We start from the raw sequence: 20414 nt of genomic DNA on the forward strand, positions 1-20414 counted from the left end.
GGAACTATCGGGAGGTTTTTATACAGTTGTGCAATTCAGGGTTCAAAGAAATTACTCCATAAATAATAAATTTTATTTAGCTGCAGGAATGTTTCAGTATTAAATGTGACGAATTGTCCACTGTGTCTAAAGAAAGAAAGTCCAGGTTATTTCTGACTTGCCCTCCTTCATACTTTGTTTCTGTAGTTTTGGACTCTCTTTCTGTGCTAAGAGTTAAATTTTTAATAGCCCATTTACAGTTGTTACTAAGAAAAACAAATCAAATTACTGAATTGGTGAGTAATACCAGCAGTCTCGCAGCATTCCAGTTGGAGTGGTAGATCTTTACAGCATGGAAAAGAATGTTGTCTGGATGGATTTTTGGCATTCAGGGGCTTTTTGTAACTGGCAGTTGTTGAGGAAATGAGCTCAAGGACATCACACGACTTCAGAAACTTTTAAAAAGATTCACAAGTTTTAGGTGTAGGTTTTCTATTTCAGGAGAAAGCCTCTATAGATGGTAGAATGTTCTCCAAATCCAGTGCCATTTCTTTTAATGCTTGATGTGACATTTTCTGAAGCAAAAAGGAGCTGTACATTTAGAGAACAAATTAGTGACTTCTAGTCAAAAGGGCTGTAGGAATAAGTGTTGTTTTTTTGAATACTAGAATACCTAGAAGAAGAGTCTCGAACACTTTACTAGTAACTGTCACTTCTGGAAGAGGCACTGTGTATTTATAGTTTATCTGGCTTAAGATGGTACAAAAACGTTATATTATTCTTAAAATGTAACAACAAAAACTTCTGTAGTTCAGAATGTACATGATAGATGCATACACAGTAATATAACGATAAAATGGCTTGCTTAACAAGTTGTATGTATGTAGTCAACTTGAGGTTTTTATTTTTAATTAACCGGAAAACACTTCTCCATGCAGGGAAGCTGAATTGCCAATAGTGAGAGAGAAACGCAACTGTCTCTGTGATCTCATGAAAGTGCCCAAACCGCAGCTGGTATCCAAGGTACGGAAATGTTCTCCCGAGGGTTTCTTTTAAAGAAACATAGTAATGATCAGTTGTTCCAGCAAATCTCCTGTGTGCTCCTGTGCAGCAGATGCAGTTCTTCACTGGTTCAGGAATACATTGCTGTGCAGCAGGAGGAACGTCCTCACAGCTTGCCGCAGAGCACGTGGCATTGCTGAGGACTCTTGTCTTAAGCCCTTCCAGTCTCATTTTTGAAAACATTCCAGACTTGTAGTGTGACATCTCACTCAGACAAGATGCAAGAATGAAGTAATACACTACAGATGTTTCAGAAACCACTCCTCTCCCCTTTCTGGGGAAAGAAAAAGGTTAAAAACTTCCCAATTTCAACAGCAAAATCATAACTGAGAGGTTGTGCAAGCCACAGAATCCTAACAGTGCCAAGAGGAAAAATATATTCTCTTAGTTACTATGTTCATAAGAAGACAGCCAATATACCCATGTGTAGGTCCCGTTTCATTTTAGTGCAGATACTCTGGAATCTCCCATATGCTCAGTATTTGAGAAATACAGAATTTTCTGCTTTGGTAAGAGTTTGAGAGGTTCCTTTCCTCTCTGTCCAAAGATGAGGAGGCTGAATTATTACTGGTTTAGAGAACATGTGTTAACATGACAATTTACAAAGAAAGATTATGTTTACTTTGAGTAATACAAGTCATGGTGAAGATGCTTGGTGACCCAAGGCTACTATATCTATTTCATAAACTGATCCAGCTTAAAAATAGTGCTATATCAATTTATTCTTGGCCTTTGCAATTTTGATTGTTCTGCTTTCATAGCACGAGAAAGTTTTGTCCTTTGTAATTATTTTCGACTTTAGAAACATCACCCATGCAGTCTTCTTTCCTGAGTTTTTCCTAATAGGGTTAATTCCCTTCATTTTCTAATAAAAATATTTGAATAGTAGTTTATTTTCACTACTAGACTTACACAAAGTGTAATTCTGTTGCCCTGCACAGTTCCATGTCAGAGCTGCAGTAGCCTTTGCCACAGCTGCAGCATCTGTGGCTCAAAGTCACCAAGACTTCTCCCCCAGAGCATCCAAAGGTGATCTTAGCTAATGGCGTTTTTAAAGTGCTTGCTGAACTGGCTCTTTGTAATACATTATGTTACTTAAGTCTTTGAGGTCAGCCAGTTCTTCTTGTGTAATATTCTCATAATCCTTTACACTCAAGATGCTTCTTTGTGTAAGTAGATCCTATCTTTTGAGTTGTTATTGATATAAAAATATATATGTGTTTTAAAAATCAGTCAAAGGACTAATACTTAAGACATTTATGAATAACATTCGAAGACATCCTGCTGACCCCTAGCAGTTTCTGTACTTATCTTCCAGCTTTACTGTCATGTCTACAGTTTTCTGCTTTTCGTACACTTTTAAGAAACCTCTAACATTTTTGTAATTTTGGAAAACAAGACTCTGAACCTTCTTGCCCATACAAGGAATTGTTTTAAGAGCAAAACCTGACCTGAGCATTGCTGTTTCAAGGTTTTCTACTCAACTAATAGTAATGTTATGTTCACAGTGAAGATGTTACAAGATGAACTCACTGATCTCAAAAAAACGTATTTTAACTCCTTAATTATTGGAGGCTGAGAGAAACCTGACAAGTTAGGAGAAAACTGTCTCTGATTCAACAAAATAATAAGAAATAACCAAGTACACATATTGGTATTTCAGAGGGGACTGTTACAAACAGTATCATGTGCAATCTGGAAGTTATGTGGCTGAATTTGGAACTTTACGTTTTCCTCCTCTTTTAACATAAGCAAATAGTAAATGTTTAGCAAAACAAAGTTAAGCCTCTGCCCTGAGAGCTGTTGGAGTTCACTCTGGGAGTGATACTGAGAGGAAAGGACTTTTCACAGCTGCCCAGATACCCCTCATAGCAGCCAGTTTGTGCTCACACCAGAGTGCCCAACACTCTTCAAGAGCTTACATATCCTGAGAAATGGAGAAATAATAGAGGAAGCCAAGCATAACATTATCAAAAGGTGAAAGAAGTTAATTTCATATCAGATCTACACTTATAACTCCTTTAAAACTTGTACAAATAAAGCATGTTAAAGGGCAGTTAAAAATTTAAGTTGTTGAAAAGGACTGTAAATATGTATGTCTGCATTTTCTTCTCAGTTTAGTTTACTCAATTACATGATTGGGATACTGTTAAAGTAGTGATACATGCTAGTCCATGTAACCTCTTTTCTTTCTCTCTTGCAGAGTTCAGCATAATGAAGTGGCAGGCAGAGGCGGCTGGTTTGTAAACTGAAGCTCTTGGTTCGGGTGCCACTTGGACTGGAAGGTTTTGTGCTGCGGCATCCGGGCAACCTGGAGTCTCAGCAGGAGCTGCAAAGTGCGCTGTTTAACAGAACGAGAGGCAGAGATTGTGTCTTAAAGCATTGTGCCGATATGCCACAGGAAGGCAACAAAGGTTCATTATGTTCTCAGTTTTTGAAGTCATTATCTGTAGCCACAAGATGGCAGTTTCTCGTCCTCCAACTGACCTGGGTTTTTTTGATGTCAATGATTTATACTTCTGCAACTCTGAATGGAGCCATTCAGCCTGGGCTTGCTGTACACACACGAAATATTAAACGTGACTTGCTGCATTAGTGTCTTAAAACAATTTTTTTTCAGAGGTAAGACTGGCGACGTTCAGTGATTATGAAACGTTCCTAAACATAAAGTGTCTCTGTGGCCAAGTTTGTCTTTCTTATGTCACAGCCCAACAAAAAAAAATCCACGTTTCACTTCAGCTGAAGTCAGAGCCTCTGTTCATAGCTTTTTATGTAACTAATTCAAGCAAATGTTTTTGTGGTAAACTAGCATTAGGGACTGAAGCTTTATTTCTTCCCTTCTGGAACAGAGGTGAATCAGTACGTCAAGCAACTGCTATGAATTTAGACCATTTCAGGAAATGGTGGTAACATTAATCTTTAGGAAAACTAACATGATGGGGAGGACAGATGCACAGACAACATGATATTCTACTTACACTGTGTTATTTGATGGTTCTGATTAAATCCCACTATCCCAGCACTTCAAGCAGAACAGTGGTGCTGTGTGTGTGTGTGTGTGTGTGTGTGTGTGTGTGTGTGTGTGTGTATAGATACATACACACACATCTATGAAAGCTTGAAAGGAAGGAAAAAATCAGGCAGAGGAGCTAAAAACAAACTGGTTTCTCTGTAAAGTACCTGCTACAAACTGCAGCAGTCTTCTACTGCAGGTGTTCATGTCCAGAGCTATCACCTGTCTCGCTCTCTGTTTTTAAAAAAACATCTGTTACTTCAGTACTTCTTAGGTATACTTGGAACATGGACTGGTAGCTGAAATTCAGTGTTATTCACTGACTATAAACAAACAGTCCTCAATGTACATACCGTGCAACAGACCCAGTTGGCCACTTGGCTGCATGCACCACAAGGGCTGCTTGCAGGTATTCCTGCAGAAGAAATACACCTGAACCCACAGCCTGCGCTGTTACACTGTCATAAATGGTTACTACATCCTCAAAAGATCTTGGTTTTGTGAAGTTATACCTATAGGCCTGATGATTTGAAAAAAACAAAACAAAACAAAAACCCAAGTGAGAAGGTCCATTGAAAATTGAGAGCATCTGTACCTGGGATCACCTGGCTGCCAAATGGTGTTGCAGACCCAGCTCTACTTTTCACACAGCCCCGCATCTCGTCCTGGTCCTGTGCAGAGCTCCACTGCAGCACACAGCAGCAGCTGCTCCCAGGAGCAGGAAAGGAGCCCCTCCCAGGGAAGGGTTGAAGGCCCCAAGCAGCATTTGACAGAAACCTCTCTTCACGTGTCCAGTGCTTCTAGGCTGGGCTTGGTGCATTTTTAAAGCTTCGCTATGGGAACAGTCCTCTTATAATGTTATAGCCCATATTTGGTGGTTACTGAAGTTAGAAATACAATTTAACAATCAAACTGAGTTTGGTAAGCAAGTGATGAGCAATAGCAAGATGAGCAAATAGCATTATCTGTGGTGTAACTAGGACCTCCCTTAGAAAGGGGTTAGTCAGCACAAAGATCAATTTAATGAAGTACAAATTACCAAAAAATTCTGAGTCTTTGTCTTCCTACACAGAGGATAACACAGTGTCAATGTCACTGCCTTACCTTGGTTTTCAGTTGAAATGGTAATAATCCATCCCTTCCTTCAAGTTCAGCATGCTCAGGTTTGTTTCAAATGCTCCACCTGTCAAATCCTGTGAGGTAAGAAACAGAATTAGATCAAGCAGACAAACTCATTTCAGGCTGGAACAGGGTTTGATAATTTGGTGCTTTAGACCACAGAAGAAAGTCCCGTTTGCAGAACTAAACATAAATAAACCAAGGCTCAGAAATGTTTCCATTCAAAAAATCATGTGTCTGTTGAGAAATTAGTGTTCAAATTAAAGTCTGGAGGGGGAGGTGGAGGGGTTATTGGACAAGTCATTCTCTCAAATAATCAAAGCTGCAGATTTTGTTTTCTAACACAGGCATTTTTAGAGAATCGACTAAGGGAATAAGTAAGTTTGACAAAATAGTGATTTTTGTAGATATTGAACAATTATTAACTTCCCTGACGAAACAAACCTTTCATCAAGCAACTGACATATTTTGCATAGTTAAAGGTGTTTCCTTTGAGCCGTGGTTACGTTATGTGAACAGGAACCTGACAGGTTTCCTTCATGAGCGATCTTGCAAGGCAGTGATGTCATTAAGAAAACTTGCCCACTCCAGCGTTTCTGAGCATTTCTGCTTTGGTCTTCCTGGAGTCCTTAATTCTGGTGATCTTCAGGAATGTCACAAAAAAAGAAAATAAATAAAGCTGGCAGTGCTGCAGGAGGCAGGCAAAGAGATTGCTGGTGCTCTTTTGGTTGGCCCAGTGCAGCACTACTGCAGTGTTAACAACACACACCGCTGCCACAGGTGTTTAGGACAGGAAGTTACAGACAGAGTCCAGCTGAAACTGGAAAGAAAGGAGGGAGAACGTGAGGCTTTGGCTAGAATAAACTAGATTCAAAAATTTGCTCTGGGATCTTTAATGAACCTGAGCTCAAACCTATGGTTTCTGTCTCACACAGAGGACTGCACATCCAGCTTCCCAGCTCGCCTTGGCCTCGTCAGCTGAAGCGCTCATAGGCACATTATGCCAGGAAGCCTTCTGGTCAAGGAGCACAACCGCCTCTATCAACAGGGAGTCCAGTAACACATCTGCTCCAAACCTTTCTATTGTTTCTGCTGCCTGAATGTACATAGGAAAGCAAACCTTGCATATGTAGGTTTCAGACCTCTTGCCCAAACCAGCATCTGTGCCTCGAGATCACAGCTTAAAGCCCCTTTCCCCTGTGGTGATTCTCAGCCACCTGCCATGTTCTTCAGTTTTCACTGGCAATCCCGAAAAATACAAAGACAACATCACCTCATCCAGAACTTCAACAAAAACCATAACCACCAGTCATAAAACTCATCATTGAGCTCTGATGTTTACTAACCATTAAAAAAAAAAAGAAATCGAAAAAAGAAATGAAATAATGTGGAAAAGGGCAGAAAAGCACCCATGGCATGGACTTTTTAAGGAAAGGCTCCACTTAACTAAGGTAACCAACTTCTTACCTGAGCGCTAAGAGCCTGATTGTGAAAGATGCTGAGTACTTTTTTTTTAACTTCTTGAAATCAAGAATACTTGATAATATTTAATACTTTGAAAGACTGGGTCCTAGTTTTGCAATTCAGTTAAGATCACCAACTGGTCCATCTGCAAAACTTACAACTTGCGTCAGCAGGGAATTCTACTCCGAAATGCAGGCCTTGATTACGACCTTTAGTCTCCACTAATGAGTTCATAAACCCAAGATTTCTCAAGTTACTGCATAGGGTATGAAACAAAGTTGCATTTAGCTTGCTGAAATATCAACCTGCTCTGAAGCAGGATGTAAAAAAAAAAATTATATATGTAGATACACACACACAAAAGAGCCCAGTTGCCAAATGAAGTGGGAGAGTTAAAAACAAATCTTTCATTCCCAAAGCACAAGTCTGAGGTGACAGAACAAGGCAGGATTTTACAGTAACTGCTCTAACAGTAAATTTACTGAAAACTTCATACAATCGAACTAGTTTAAGTACTGAGACAGAAAAATAAAAATCCCTTTCATTTCAAGCACTTGGAATCCATGCCAAAACAGGGCACAATACGTGATTTCTAAGCGTTTTGCTTTTACCTCAACGCAAGAGAAAATACAGAGTGCAAACCCTTAGCTGAAGTGGTCCTGCAGGCTGCCACACAACTCTGACGAGCTAAAGCCACGACTTTATTCCTCTCAGTAAAAACTTAAACTCGCACACATAGACACAGAGGGTGCAGAATTTCAGCTGCAGCCCTTTGTGAAGCCATTCTGAAATTCAAACTGAGCAAAGACCACATAGGATGACTGCTTTTTCAAAAATTATTTCATATAGTACCAAAGCACGTTAACGCTAGTGAGGGAGGAACTGCCTGAAAAAATAAATAAGCAAACACTGCTCCAAGTACATGGGCAGCAGAGTCGTTTCTTGCAAAGAACCCACTTAATAAACATATTTAATCTTCAAAATTACCCTCTTAGAGCTGTATATAAACATGCAGGTTTTGTCTGTATCAAAACTAAAAATAGTCCCCTATCACGAAGAGCAAAACAGAAGACAAATAAGGCCGCAAGGACACTTCCTTCTTCAGAAGGATGGCAATATGTTGGTAAATAATAAAGCTAAATTTGGAAGTCTGGGATGTTCAGGAATTTGACAATGACTTAAGAAATTAGCTAAGAGGATCTGCAGCTAATTCTGCCTTCCCTAAACTCCCAGCAGTTTCATGCAAGACGGAGCAAGGCAGTAGCTGTTGCACTGACAGCTGTCCACACAAGGAACATCCTTATGGTCACTGGGGGTTTCGTACGCTTGCTGGCTGCGTGACCTGAAACACCGAGCTGGGTAAAGCTACTTGCCCTAAATAGTTTGAAAATAGAGGGCATTTGTAACCTCTCAAACACAGGATTTATCTGCCCCCCCCCCAGTATGCACAAAGCACCTCTTCTGCAGAGAGATTTTATGTCTCAAATGTACTCCTTCACATCAGCCTGGGACTTGATTTTGTAACAGCAACATTTTTTTGCACCATTTGATTTGATACATCTGGGTAAATGGATCAGAGAGGCAGCAGTAGCTATCACGAAAAAGACAACATTTTTTCATTTGATGCCATCTTAATATTTGATGCACGCATCCCCTATCCTACTTTTTTCTTATGCTCTCACTTTAAAATAGCATGTTGGAAGGAGAAATGTAGAGAAGGCGATTAAAGAAAAGCAAGTGAGAAGTTTTGGTTTCGGTTGTTCTCTCAGATGTCGGCTGCAGAGCAGGCAAGGCAAACTCCAGCTATAAATACAGTTTCCAGTAGGTCAAACGGTATTTCCAAAGAAAACACTGCCTGTTACTTAAAAGATACTATGGCCTATAGTGTTCTGTGCCCCGCAAAATGCTCAGTGACCACGAGTGGAAAACACACTGAAATCACAACTGAAGTCATGGACTGGAGTTTTCAGGCAAGACGTTGTATAATAGTCTCATTGTAAGAGCTTCACAAATTAAATGTGCTTCGTAACAGGTTGCACAGATGTTTTGTCTAGGGACTTCCACCCACCATTATATGTCGTATGAAAAATTAAATTAGTTGCAATATTGCTAGCTTATCCAAGAGTTTATCAACCAACAGCACATGATAATGCCCTAAGGTACTTTCAGTCTGGCTTTACAACTCATAGCTATGATCTCAGAGTTGATCATAAAGTTGGGAGTGCTAAGTTAAAAGCGAACCAGACGAGATGAGATGAGGTTCAGGTAATCAATCTTTGAACGGATCACCTACAGCATTAAAATGTCAGTGTTTAAATATAGCTACAGGTTTTAGTTACTGTTAGAGACTTTTTTCACTAACATTTGCAACTAGACTGTATTTGCTATTTTGCTTTAGACTTCTCTTATCCCATATACTGTGCTTTGCTATTCTAAATGCAACAGCAAAACAACTGCTGATTATCATCTTCTAGTTATACTATCAGGTCAATTTAACTAGTTGAAAAATGGAAGTTACCACAGTCAGGCATGGGAGAGGCTTCAGAATTGGCAGTGCCAAACAAAATGACTTTTAATGTCTGATTTAAAAAAAAAACAAAGCCTTTACCATATATAGGGCTGCAAAATATTAGGAACAAATGAGGCCAGGCTGCATATCCTCATTTGTGTATATAATGTTATTGGGCAAGAAGGTAAAACAGGTCCAAGCTCCTTTACAGGAGCTGTACCTTTTATTATACGTAATGCTACTTTACTTAATACTGCTGTTTTAAATCCTTTTAATCCACTGCACAATCAATTTGGTAAAAAGACTGTTCAATTGCACAGTAAAAGCTCCTGAGTAAAACTATTTGCAGTAAATAGAAATTGATTTTCATAAGGAGCTAATACGGATTTTGCACATATAACTAAGGCTAAAGGTGGTACTCACCAGCTTCACGCAGATAATGAAAGGTGGAGTAGCATCTCTGAAGTGACATATAGGAATTTTTGGTTTTGGTCTCTTCTGCAGGAAAAAGCAGTAGAATTGAGTGAAGAGGCACACAGGGTTACTTGTTAGCTTAGTTTTAGGAGCTACTAAACACTAAAAGGGGAAAAAATTATCTTGAGACCTTCTGTTAAATAGTCCAGCTGGTCACACACTTCCACTCATTATTTTGCCATCATTTCAGGGACACAACTTTCTTACCATCATCTTTCAGCACAACTGTGTTTCTTTGCATGAAGTTCACACTACAGCAGATCTGCTGTTGAAAGGAGAAGGTCTCTCTCCTCTCCACTGCATCTTCCTTACCTCCAGCCTCTGTTTTTAGCTCTGTCCCAATGATTCCCTCTTTCATTTGATTGCAAGGTGTGCTGTTATAATAACCTACCCCATCAAAAATAGATTCTTTTGGTTTTTTTGGCAGGTTAATTTTCTGCCACTTGAGTGGGCTGAATCAGCTTACTGTGCCATCAGAGAAACAACAGAGCAGGCACAACTGCAGATACAAAGCAAGATCTTTCCCTGTCAGTGGGAGCTGCTGGATGGATGGGTTATGTTAGGAAGACAAGTACAGAATTTGATTTTACATCACTCGAGTCACAAGCTGTACTTGAAGAGTTGCCCCTCCTCTCCCCCTATCCCTAAGGGTCATTGGATTCACAAGACATCTTGCTGGAAAACTTTTGTATTTTGAGGGTTCCTTTTCTGCCAGATCAGTAAGGGAATCGAGTCATCCTTCAGCCACCAGACTGCCAGACCCATTCTAAACAAAGCAGTGGGAGCGTGTGCTGAGGCCAGGGAGCGGAGGCAGACCACCCTGCAGCCAGACTACAATGGCAAATCACGCTCTCGGGATATTGCACTCTCAGGATCTGACCCAATGCACAGTGAAATGAAGAACTGTCTTTTCACTGACTTTTGCAGTGAATCTGGATGAAATTTCACTCCAGGTTTGGAGCCAATTGCTACCAAAAAATCAATACTGCAACAAGACAACGTTTATATGGTTCATTTATTGTCATCTAAGTATCATCATTCTTTGTCTAGGGAATAAAATGTTGCTGCCTACAAATTTAGGCTCCCAAGGAACCTATCAAGGTCTTATTCAGATGCAGTATAACTATAATATACAGAGAGGTTACAATTAATCACTGAAGCTTCCTTTGTTTAAATAGACATTTGACTCAGGCATCATGAGTCAAATTCTACTCCCACCTAAAAGAAAGAACTGTCAGTGAAGGTTAAGTTTTACCCCACCATCAGAATCTGTTCAGACCATATATATATGTTTGTCTTTCTAAACTGGGTTCAGTGAGTGTGAGGTCCAAGGTTCTGGCTTCGTAGTTCACACCCCAGCGATCTAATCATCTCCTGTTATGGCCTCCCTACCAAAATAACCTCGTCTAGGTGATCCTGCTCTGGCAGGGGGTTGGACTGGATGATCTTTAAAGGTCCTTTCCAACTCCTAATATTCTGTGATTCTGTGGTAAGCTGCGACACAGTATTTAAAATCAGTGCTGTATTCTTTCGTCACATTTCCTAGACCAATGCCAGATCACAGTAAAGAACACAAGAGTACTTATAACCAACCTCAGATTCTTCATAAGTGTAGAATCCTTTTGTTATTTTCTTTTCATCGACATCACAAAATGCGGTTACCTGGCAAAACAAAACCAGAACATTTCAATACCATTCCTTGCTACCAACAGATGTTTCACCCGTAGCGTATCTACGTGAGTAATGCTACAGACACATGAACGAACACAGGAGTAGGGCAATGCACCCTGGTCCTCCTTTGGAGATTAAAAATTTATGAAATCCTCATCATGTGTATTAAGGAGATGGTCAAATTTTACAGTTGTTTGAGCATATTCTGGTTTTATGAATATGAGAACAGGTGATTAAGCTACTGACTGCGTAAGAGAAAACATCTATGAGATCATCAACATCCTTAGAAATATGCAAAGTAAACTAAAACCAGAGACAAATCTCCTCATTTTGGCACTGCCACTAATCACCTCAGATTGGACAATACAAACCTGCCTCCTTCTGCCCACCCAGGCTTATCATCCCCCACCAGATCCCTCAGTGTAGCAGTGCTGCACTACTGCTCTGGGTGCTCTGGTAATACCAGCCCCAATTCTAGGTCATTAGACACCAAGTCTGGGAATTCCTATGGTTATGGACTCTGTATTTTTCAACTGAAAAGTTTGGTGGATTTGGTGTTTAAACACAAATAATTACTGCTGTGTTTTGGTTACTCTTACTGTCATTATGGAAGCATTATTTGCAGCCAAGTATTTCAGATGTTTTTTTATTTGCATTCCTCATAAATACGCAGGCATAATAAATGCCTGCAATCCAAAATACACAGTGGCCTCATTTTTGAATCATTAGGTTGCCAGTAACTTTTTGGACGACTTATAAAAATAAACATAGCTGTGTTTTCCTCTGTCTTCCACTGGATCTATTCATATTATCTGCGCAGAACTCTTACACTGAAGCAGAACCATTAAGATAGTTAAGGTCTCGCAGAAATCAATTATTCTGGTGAAAGCTGGATAGCAGTTTTCCTATCTTTTTAATTGTTGCATTAAAAATTGATTAACTACACTTACTGCTGAGAAAATCTGAAAAGCCAGACAGCTGTTTATTAATTTATTAAATTAGAGAAGGCTGCAAAAGGCTGGCTTGCTTTCTGTGTCCACAGATCTCTCTCACACGTTTTCCTCCTATGATTAAGACAGTTTTCTTTTACCTGAAGTGACCTCATTGTGTTTGTGCAGAGGGGAACACTGCCACAGGAGCTTTGGTGTCAGAATGCTCAACTTTGGCATGTTTTACAGCAGAGTGCCACCTTCCCAGCCCGAGGGCAAAGCTGCCGAGGAACAGAACTGTGTAACGCGTATTTTCGAGCAATGGCCAGATAGAGCTGCATAAAAGAAGTTTCCACATCAAAAATGCTTTGGAGATACTTCCGCTGTCCGATGGAATAGTCTTCTATCCAAATCCTTAAATACCATAATATCAGCTCTTCCATTAAACATCAATGAAAAGAGAATACAAACAAAACTATCAAGGGACTACAAATATAAAAACACCATCACCAAGGTCAATGTGCAAAATACAGCTAATAAACTGGGGGGGTGGGCAGGGACAGTCCTTGGAACCATTTAGAGGTAGACATTCATACATCAAAAATTGGTTGCTTGAAAACAGGCACCAAAGAAGTAAAGAACAGAACATGAAGGAAACATCAAGTTTCCACTTTGGGGCTGTATGACCAAAGGAATCACACTACAGGCCAGCAGATCCAGATTTTTGCTTTGGATTATATCAATACACCGTAATGGAAACATAAAGAAATGAGGGAATTCAGGGCAGTACTCGGAAGTTACTACACATTGTACATGGTCTTTGTGGCTGATGCAGGCTGGGTTAGACAGTAACAATCACAAGCAGCTCCTCAAAGCACAAAGCCTAAGAACAAGGACCTTTTTTAGGCTTTCTTTTTTCTCTTATACACAAGTTAATTCACTTCATGTGCCTGTCCCTATTTCCATGACCACTGTAATGCCTTATTGTAGCTGAAAAATCTGCTGCTGTGGACTGTGGATAAGCAAGAACTGAGCACAGTAAACTACATCCCCAGGTTTCCTCTACCCATCTTATTTGTATCTCCACTTACATAGACATCTATGTATATATATGAAGGGATACAAGTAGAAGCAAGAAGGGAGGTTACTTGGCTGTATACCTTACATTCAGTGTTAACCATCCTTTACAAGTCTGCAAAACTCAGTTCCACCACTGATGTCCTACTGTCCTCAAAGCTGTGATAACTACAAGCAAAATGTAGCAGTTTTAAAAGAATATGTCTTCACTGACAACCAGAGTTCTGGGAGTAAATACTTTCTGATATTTTGACTTATCTTCCAACAGTCAAAGCTATATTTTCAGCTGCTTATACTCCTATAGATTTTAAAAACTATACACTAAAAACTCTTGACATAAGGTAAAGTTAAATTCTATCCACACTTTAATGTCAGTAACTGAGAATTCAGCTGCAAGATCTGCGCTGGACTCACCTTCAGCAAGCTATAAAAGAGTTAACACAAACCTCTGGTTAGGGCATAGATTTCTTTTTAACATGAACGGTGTTAGAGAACCAAAGCTAGTTCTTGTGTATCACTAGATTACCAATAATCACAATCCTTCCTCTCATCCTGTGCCATAACTCAGATTTATCATGTGCAGGAAATGATGTAAACTGCCTTTGCCATACTAACACCCAGCCCCCTGATGAGCCAGCACATGAAACTCCTGGTAACAGCAGCTGTGAGGGGAAAAGAAAAAATAATCTTAAAAAAGCCTCAAACAGGTCAGTCTGTGTCAATTTTCCCTTGGAAGATGGAAAGGACTCAAACCTTGTTTTGAGTTACCACGAAGGTATCTCCATGTATAATTTTAATGGACTCAGCCAGCTTAAATCTGATGTTTACAGAATTATAAAACAGGTCAGACTAGAATGGGCAATTTTTCTGTCAGACTGTACACCATGTGGGTGGCCAAAATGTAAGTCAACTATTTTTCTGCCACACACTATTTATTTTCCAATTAAAGAAAATCTGTGTCTGGAGTCCAAATACAGGACTTGCACACAATTGTTTATCCTATAATGAGAACTCAAGGCATCAGGCTTATAGGAGCTATTTACTTTATAGTATTAGGATAAACCCAGAGTTACCTATTTATTTTCCTGCATTAATGGGCTCCTTCCCTGTATCTTTTATGAAGACCATCTATACATACATGAACTTCTGCCTTCCACGGAGAAACCGATGAATTACAAAGCTGTAAAGCAGTCTCAGGTTGTTTCCTCCACTCCTCCTCCTAGCAAAATGGCTCTTTTGCAATGCCTCTGACAATATGACACCATTGAAGCTTACTGAGTCCTCAGATCACACTTCAGTTTTAAGAAAATATCTACATTATTAAACAGTTTTGTTTTGAACATCAGTTGTATGAAAATCTGCGCAATTCCAAAACATAGAAAAAACACTGCTACTTCTCTCAGTTAAGAACTGCAAGCCCTAGCTAGGTATAAACAAGCCACACAGTTGCTACAAGTCTTATAAATACAGACTGCAACATGCATTAACAATGGAGTAAGGAAAAAAAGGGAAGAAGCAGAAATACTTTTCTCCCTCATAAGAGAAAGTTTATATAGCTCAAAAGATAAGATATTTACTAAAAAAAAAAATCTCTGCTAGGAGAAGACACATTTGAGGAAGATAAAAGCACTTCCTTGGCTGGTTCTTTTTAATAAACACACAGGCTGGGACTACCAGACCTCCCTGTGGTAAAATGTCCTTAACGAGCAGCAAATGGATCCTACTCCAATTGCACAGGGAGCCAGCAAGATTGGGCTTGGGATGCAATGGTAATTACCTCGCTGTCTGACTGTGTCACTATTGCACGAGAATTAACAGTTTGTCTCATACTTGACTTGTTTATGGCCTTGTTGGTTGCTGCAGAGGATGTTTCCTTACACTTCCCATTCCACTCTGATTCCCTAATGGAAAAATGGAAATATTTCATCAGCCTCACAATGTCCTTCTGTGGTGAATGATCTTCATAGGATTTTATTCCCTCATCTTATTTTCACCTGTGGTTTGCTTTACAGAAAGCAACAAAACCCAATCACAGCAAATGCCCAAGATGCGTCAGAGGTGGCAGGACACAGGAGACAAGTTTTACAAGGGAGAGAATAACTTAGAGCGTGACAGAAAAAATGGACAACCCTTTTGATAAATGGTCACCTGCACATTGTCTCCTCTCCCTCTTTATTACATCAATTGGTGTCACAAAATTTATCCTTAAAATGGCTGAAGGATTGCATGAGATGTGGAGAGAATGCAATAGGGAAGATCTGCTCGTAGAGGATTCTGTAGAGTTTGCAGGTTGTCTTCTCTAAACTCCCAGTGACCCTCTTGATTCTATTTATAATTCTTTCATTCAAACTTATCTAAAGCCTCAGAAGTACGTTAACATACATGTCCACAAAAGTTAAATCGATTTTGGCCATTCATGTCAAAACAAAGTAACTGAACACATGATAATGCATGTTTAAACAGATTCAGTTAATGACAAACAGAATGAGAGACATGCAGAGGCATAAACATCTTCCAGGATGCCACAAGCAGAATCACGAAACCAGCAAGCAACCCTCAGTCACCATCTGAGTGATTTTCAGTATCAGTGTGCTGCTTTTATTTCCCCTCTTTGGCATTACAGCCACGACAGAGGCTGTGGATATATTTAAATTCCAAGCATGTATTTTGTGACTCCCTTTAAAGACACTGTTCCATTAAAGAAAGCAGCATCTTCCCTTGTTGCACATCTACATAACAGAGTTGTTCAAGAGAACTGTAATACCAGAATCCAATGTGCAAAATAAGCTTCTAAATATCGTATGTACAACATTTCCCTTATTACATACGACTGCCTTTATACGTAACAGCGTGGGAACTAGCTGTGAGTGCCCCATTTCTCTTGGACAGATAACTACATTAGTCATGCCACAGTGAGTGCCTCTGTACTGACAAAACGGACCCTGCAAGAAGCGCATCTTCCCACACGGAAGCAGCAGGGAGATTTCCCTTCGTATTTCAGCATGAAGTATTCCCTACAGTCCAAAATGAAGCCTCTATTTTACTCCATGTCATTTTAGGATGTTCTATGCTTGGATTTAAGTGAAGCTTTCAAATTTCATCTCTCTCTGTTCTGCAGGCTCTCTTTTAACTTGCTTTCACATTGTCAGTCTCTCACTCCCCAGTCAAGGTGTGTAATAATACTCTTCCCTTTCTGTTCCTTTGCTTTTACATGTCCCCAGTTCAGTCTCTCTGCTGCCATTCACATACTTTTGAGCAGCTACAATGCTACAAAACTAACATTTCTTGCTTTTCTGAGTGAGCTGAAGGATCACAGTTTCAGCACATGGTTTAGTGACATTGCTCTTAGAAACAGGTGAAGAGAAGCTGAGAGATGATTTTAAATGGTTAATGAGCTAGGAAAAAGGGCACACAAAATGCTTTCCTGAAGCTTTCAAGTTTGCCACTGGTGGATAGGGTTGTCATAGAGAAACTTCATGGGCTGCTGTGGCCAGTACTGTTTCCATGCCACTCATTAGCTGATGCTTGTTTTGGCCTTTCCCCCTCCTTTTCTGTCAGCCACTCAAGCTATCCGAGCTATTTTCAGCTATCGGAAATGACACAAAATGTTAACACTGGAGTTCTCCTTTTAGCTGAAGTTTGATGGAGAATAAAAGAGCAGACAAGACAGCTCAGAAACCCTCCAGGCACATGTAGCATCCCAAAAACATTTGGTTTCCATCTTCAGCTGCAAATTATAGACAAGACGGATGTGTTTTAAACAAAAAAAGGTCTGTTCGACTTCATTCTTGCAGAAATGCTAATACTGAACCACTGTCAACTGCATGAATCAAGAAGGGGACAGCCAGGAAACAGATTTTCCCTAAGAATACTGAGATCCTGGTAATTAATTCATAAAAAAACCTACTAGTTGAATAATTTTTTTCTTGTGTTGCTGTTTAGCAAAAAATACTGAGCCTTGGATTTTTGCCTGAACTATTTGGAGACAAAGCATTATTTTAATATTCACCATACAAATGTCTGAAGGGAAAGACAGAATATTGCTTAGGTGTCCTTTTCTCTTTTAACACAATCATAATTCAAATTCAGACTGTTTTCCAAACAGGCTAAAGTAAGAGTTTGTTAGTGAGTATGAACATAGAAGGACTGCTGCTTCCTGGAACTGCCTAAAACGTGATTTCTAAAACACAACGCTGTCGACATGCAAAATTTTTATACTTTTCAAACATCCCACAAAAACCTAGTCAGGAGAAGAAATACAATTTCTTTGTTTATCAGCTTCTAAAAATACTTGAAACATTCTGTTTTGAGAAAGATGTTTTCTTACGTGCGCTAAGCCTGACAGTTCAAACTAATGAATTCTCTTCCTGAAGGTTTAGTAGAGTTTAGGGGGTTTTCACAATTACAAAATAATACAAGCTGTATGTGATAGGGTTGGTTATTTTTTGAGGGTTTTATCATTTATTTATTCTAGGAGTATGTTCCCCCAGTTTTCTACAGGAAGTTAATGCCAATGTAGAAACCAATCCTGCTGTGATTCCACTGAAATCAGTCTCACGACATCTAAGGAAATTCAGAATCTCAGTAAAAGGATGCAGCAAGAGTGAAACAGAGCATAGGTGAAATTTTCAGGAGTCCAAACTGACTTAAAGTATAAAACCTTCTGAAATTAAATTCAGACAGTTAAATTCTAGAGCTTATTTTGGCAGTTTTACCTGCATTTCAAAGGGTTTTAGACCTTTTAAGATCAGAACGTTTTACACAACTGGACCTTCAGATGAGAAAATCGTAATTTTATTATTTAATAGTTCATATTTTGTCTGAAGGGACTTTTGGAATTGTATTTTAAAAGTGTCCATTCTACATAATTGATTAATTCATACCCCAGGGCCTCCATTTACAAGACAACACTAGATTCTACTTGTGGATTCGAAACGTTACTGAATCTCTAGTGTCCTCATAATTAACAGAATATGTGAACTCTTAAATCTTGTTAAGGCAGTCTTTAAAGGGTGAGACAGGAAAAGTATTTCATTATTTTCAGGGCTGGAAAGGATGGAGCAACGACTATTTACAACCTTTGTTCACAAGGGATTTCAGAGTCTTTGGCAAGAGTTGAAGATTAGTCACAAAATAACCGAAGGATTTTTGAGGAAAAGTATAACATGGAGTTTAGCTAGCTTCTTTTTACTGTTGTTATTAAGAATAAATGAAAACTGCCATGAATTACCTACTATAAATTTTATGAATTTATTTCCTGAAACTCCAGCAGTATAATCCTTTGATTACACATGGAGAAGTGAGATGTTTTAACTACTTCTACAGCCCTTTGCCACACCCTGGCTATGAAACATCAGGTTATCATTTATGCTTCAGTTCTGACTGAGATGGATAGACTTGAGATCTCTTTTGGAGAAGTTAGGAAGTTGCAACTGCATTCAGAATGAGCCTGAACAACCACTTAAACCTAGTGCTTTTATCACTGCAGATAACACTAATTTCATCAGAAATTAGCTACCTAAAAGCTAGGCCTCTGCTCTCACTTGGGATGACAGAAGTCACTTTCTGAAGCTATTTATCTTAGTTATTGAGAAAACCTCTGAATACTCGAGAAAACAGGTCAGTGGATAAAGTTTGATTACTCTATATGAGACATTAAGGATCAGATCCTGACTGCCTTTTAGCAGTAGTTTTCTGCAGTACATTTGCACACTGAGTCATACCTGCGTGTGCAATTGCATCTGGCATGTAAGCTTGCTAAATGTGTTTGGTACAGTATCCAGTAACTAACGGGTTAATGCTCAATGCAGTATTTCAATATCAAACTAAAGCATATTGGAATATGTGCAACTGTAACCTTGACAGAAGCAAAATAGCATCACAGCCTGCAACACTGCCAAAGCAAATGTTATGAAAAGGTCAGCTGAAAAGGACGTCAAGATCCAGCTAATTAGAACCAAACTCAGTGCTATGTACTGGGGAATTAAGGTTGTTCCTTCTTGAAGAAGAGGTAACTGTGGTTCTTTGCCAGAAAATGGCAAAAACCCACCAATATTATTTTTGTCTTGCCCTTTTTATCATCTTTGCACCAATGTGTTCAAATTATCATTGTGTTTGCTGAACAGGATGTGAAGTCTTGAATGAGTCACCTAGAGAAGTAGGTGGCAAACATAACCCAAAGCTAAGAGAGGTGCTCTATCATAATCTCAATCTCCAATTTGGCTTGGCACAAAAAAAGGTAAAAACCAAAACCACCACCACCAACAAAATCCAACACCTGAGATGGTGAGACACTGCTACAAAAACAACATATTCTGTTTTTTCCTAACAACTCAAAACTCCCTGCTTGCACGGTACAAGCAGACAAGCTGCCATCTCTCCCCTTGGAAATTACTTTCTAATTCTCGTAATCGTGTAAACAGAAAAGTGCAGTGGTTGCTAGTAAGTTAGTGGAACTCACAAAGTGCTCTACAAAATACTAATGACACAGAGCACTTTCATAAACCCCCCAAAGTCACGCGCACAATGCGTTGCATGACCAAGACAACGCAATACATCTAGCGGACGGTTCTGGCCTCTTAGAACAAAAGAGCTGATTGCAGACACATAGCGCTCAATCTTACTCCAAGCAGTTCACCCACTTCCACAGGATGGCAATGAAAGAGGGATGGCACTGGAGTACCAAATTCAGGTTCAATTCTTGTGTTGTATATTTACTGTGCAAGTGTCTCTCATGTCTATTCAGTAATTTGAGCTATGGGTACACAGATTTCTTCCCTTATCTTTCTACATGTGTGTGGTCAGAGGGCCACTACATTAATCAGGTTTATATATATGTCATTTTGTCTTCCCATCCATATTTTTAAGAAAAGAAAACACATCTGGTAATAAAATGAATGTTCTGTGGCTCTTTATAAGAAACAGCCATTTAACATGAGCTCTAAAGCCTTTATCTAACAAAAAGTTATTACGCAGAAGAAAATTACGTAAAAGGTATTTAAACTCTCAGACAAACCTCTCCTGAGAAATATCTGTCATTACCAAATACAAGTAACTTCCACATTTTCAGCTGAGTTGAAGCTGGTAGCCATGTACACTAGTCTCTACTCCCCGACAC

General features: G+C 39.4%; 1 protein-coding gene across 1 annotated transcript in view; it reads right to left on the reverse strand.

Annotated features, from left to right (window-relative positions):
• Window positions 1–5166: 5166 nt before the first annotated feature.
• Window positions 5167–20414, reverse strand: part of B3GNTL1 (UDP-GlcNAc:betaGal beta-1,3-N-acetylglucosaminyltransferase-like 1) — a gene marked incomplete at its 5' end in the record, with an annotated part of 109782 nt that continues 94534 nt past the window's right edge. The window contains 3 exons of the mRNA XM_010181689.1: window positions 5167–5247; window positions 9570–9644; window positions 11214–11282. Coding sequence (XP_010179991.1) covers window positions 5167–5247; window positions 9570–9644; window positions 11214–11282 — 225 coding nt within the window. The remainder of the gene's footprint in view (window positions 5248–9569; window positions 9645–11213; window positions 11283–20414) is intronic.

Source organism: Mesitornis unicolor, unplaced genomic scaffold (genome assembly GCF_000695765.1).
Source record: "Mesitornis unicolor isolate BGI_N332 unplaced genomic scaffold, ASM69576v1 scaffold17290, whole genome shotgun sequence".
Taxonomy (NCBI): domain Eukaryota; kingdom Metazoa; phylum Chordata; class Aves; order Mesitornithiformes; family Mesitornithidae; genus Mesitornis; species Mesitornis unicolor.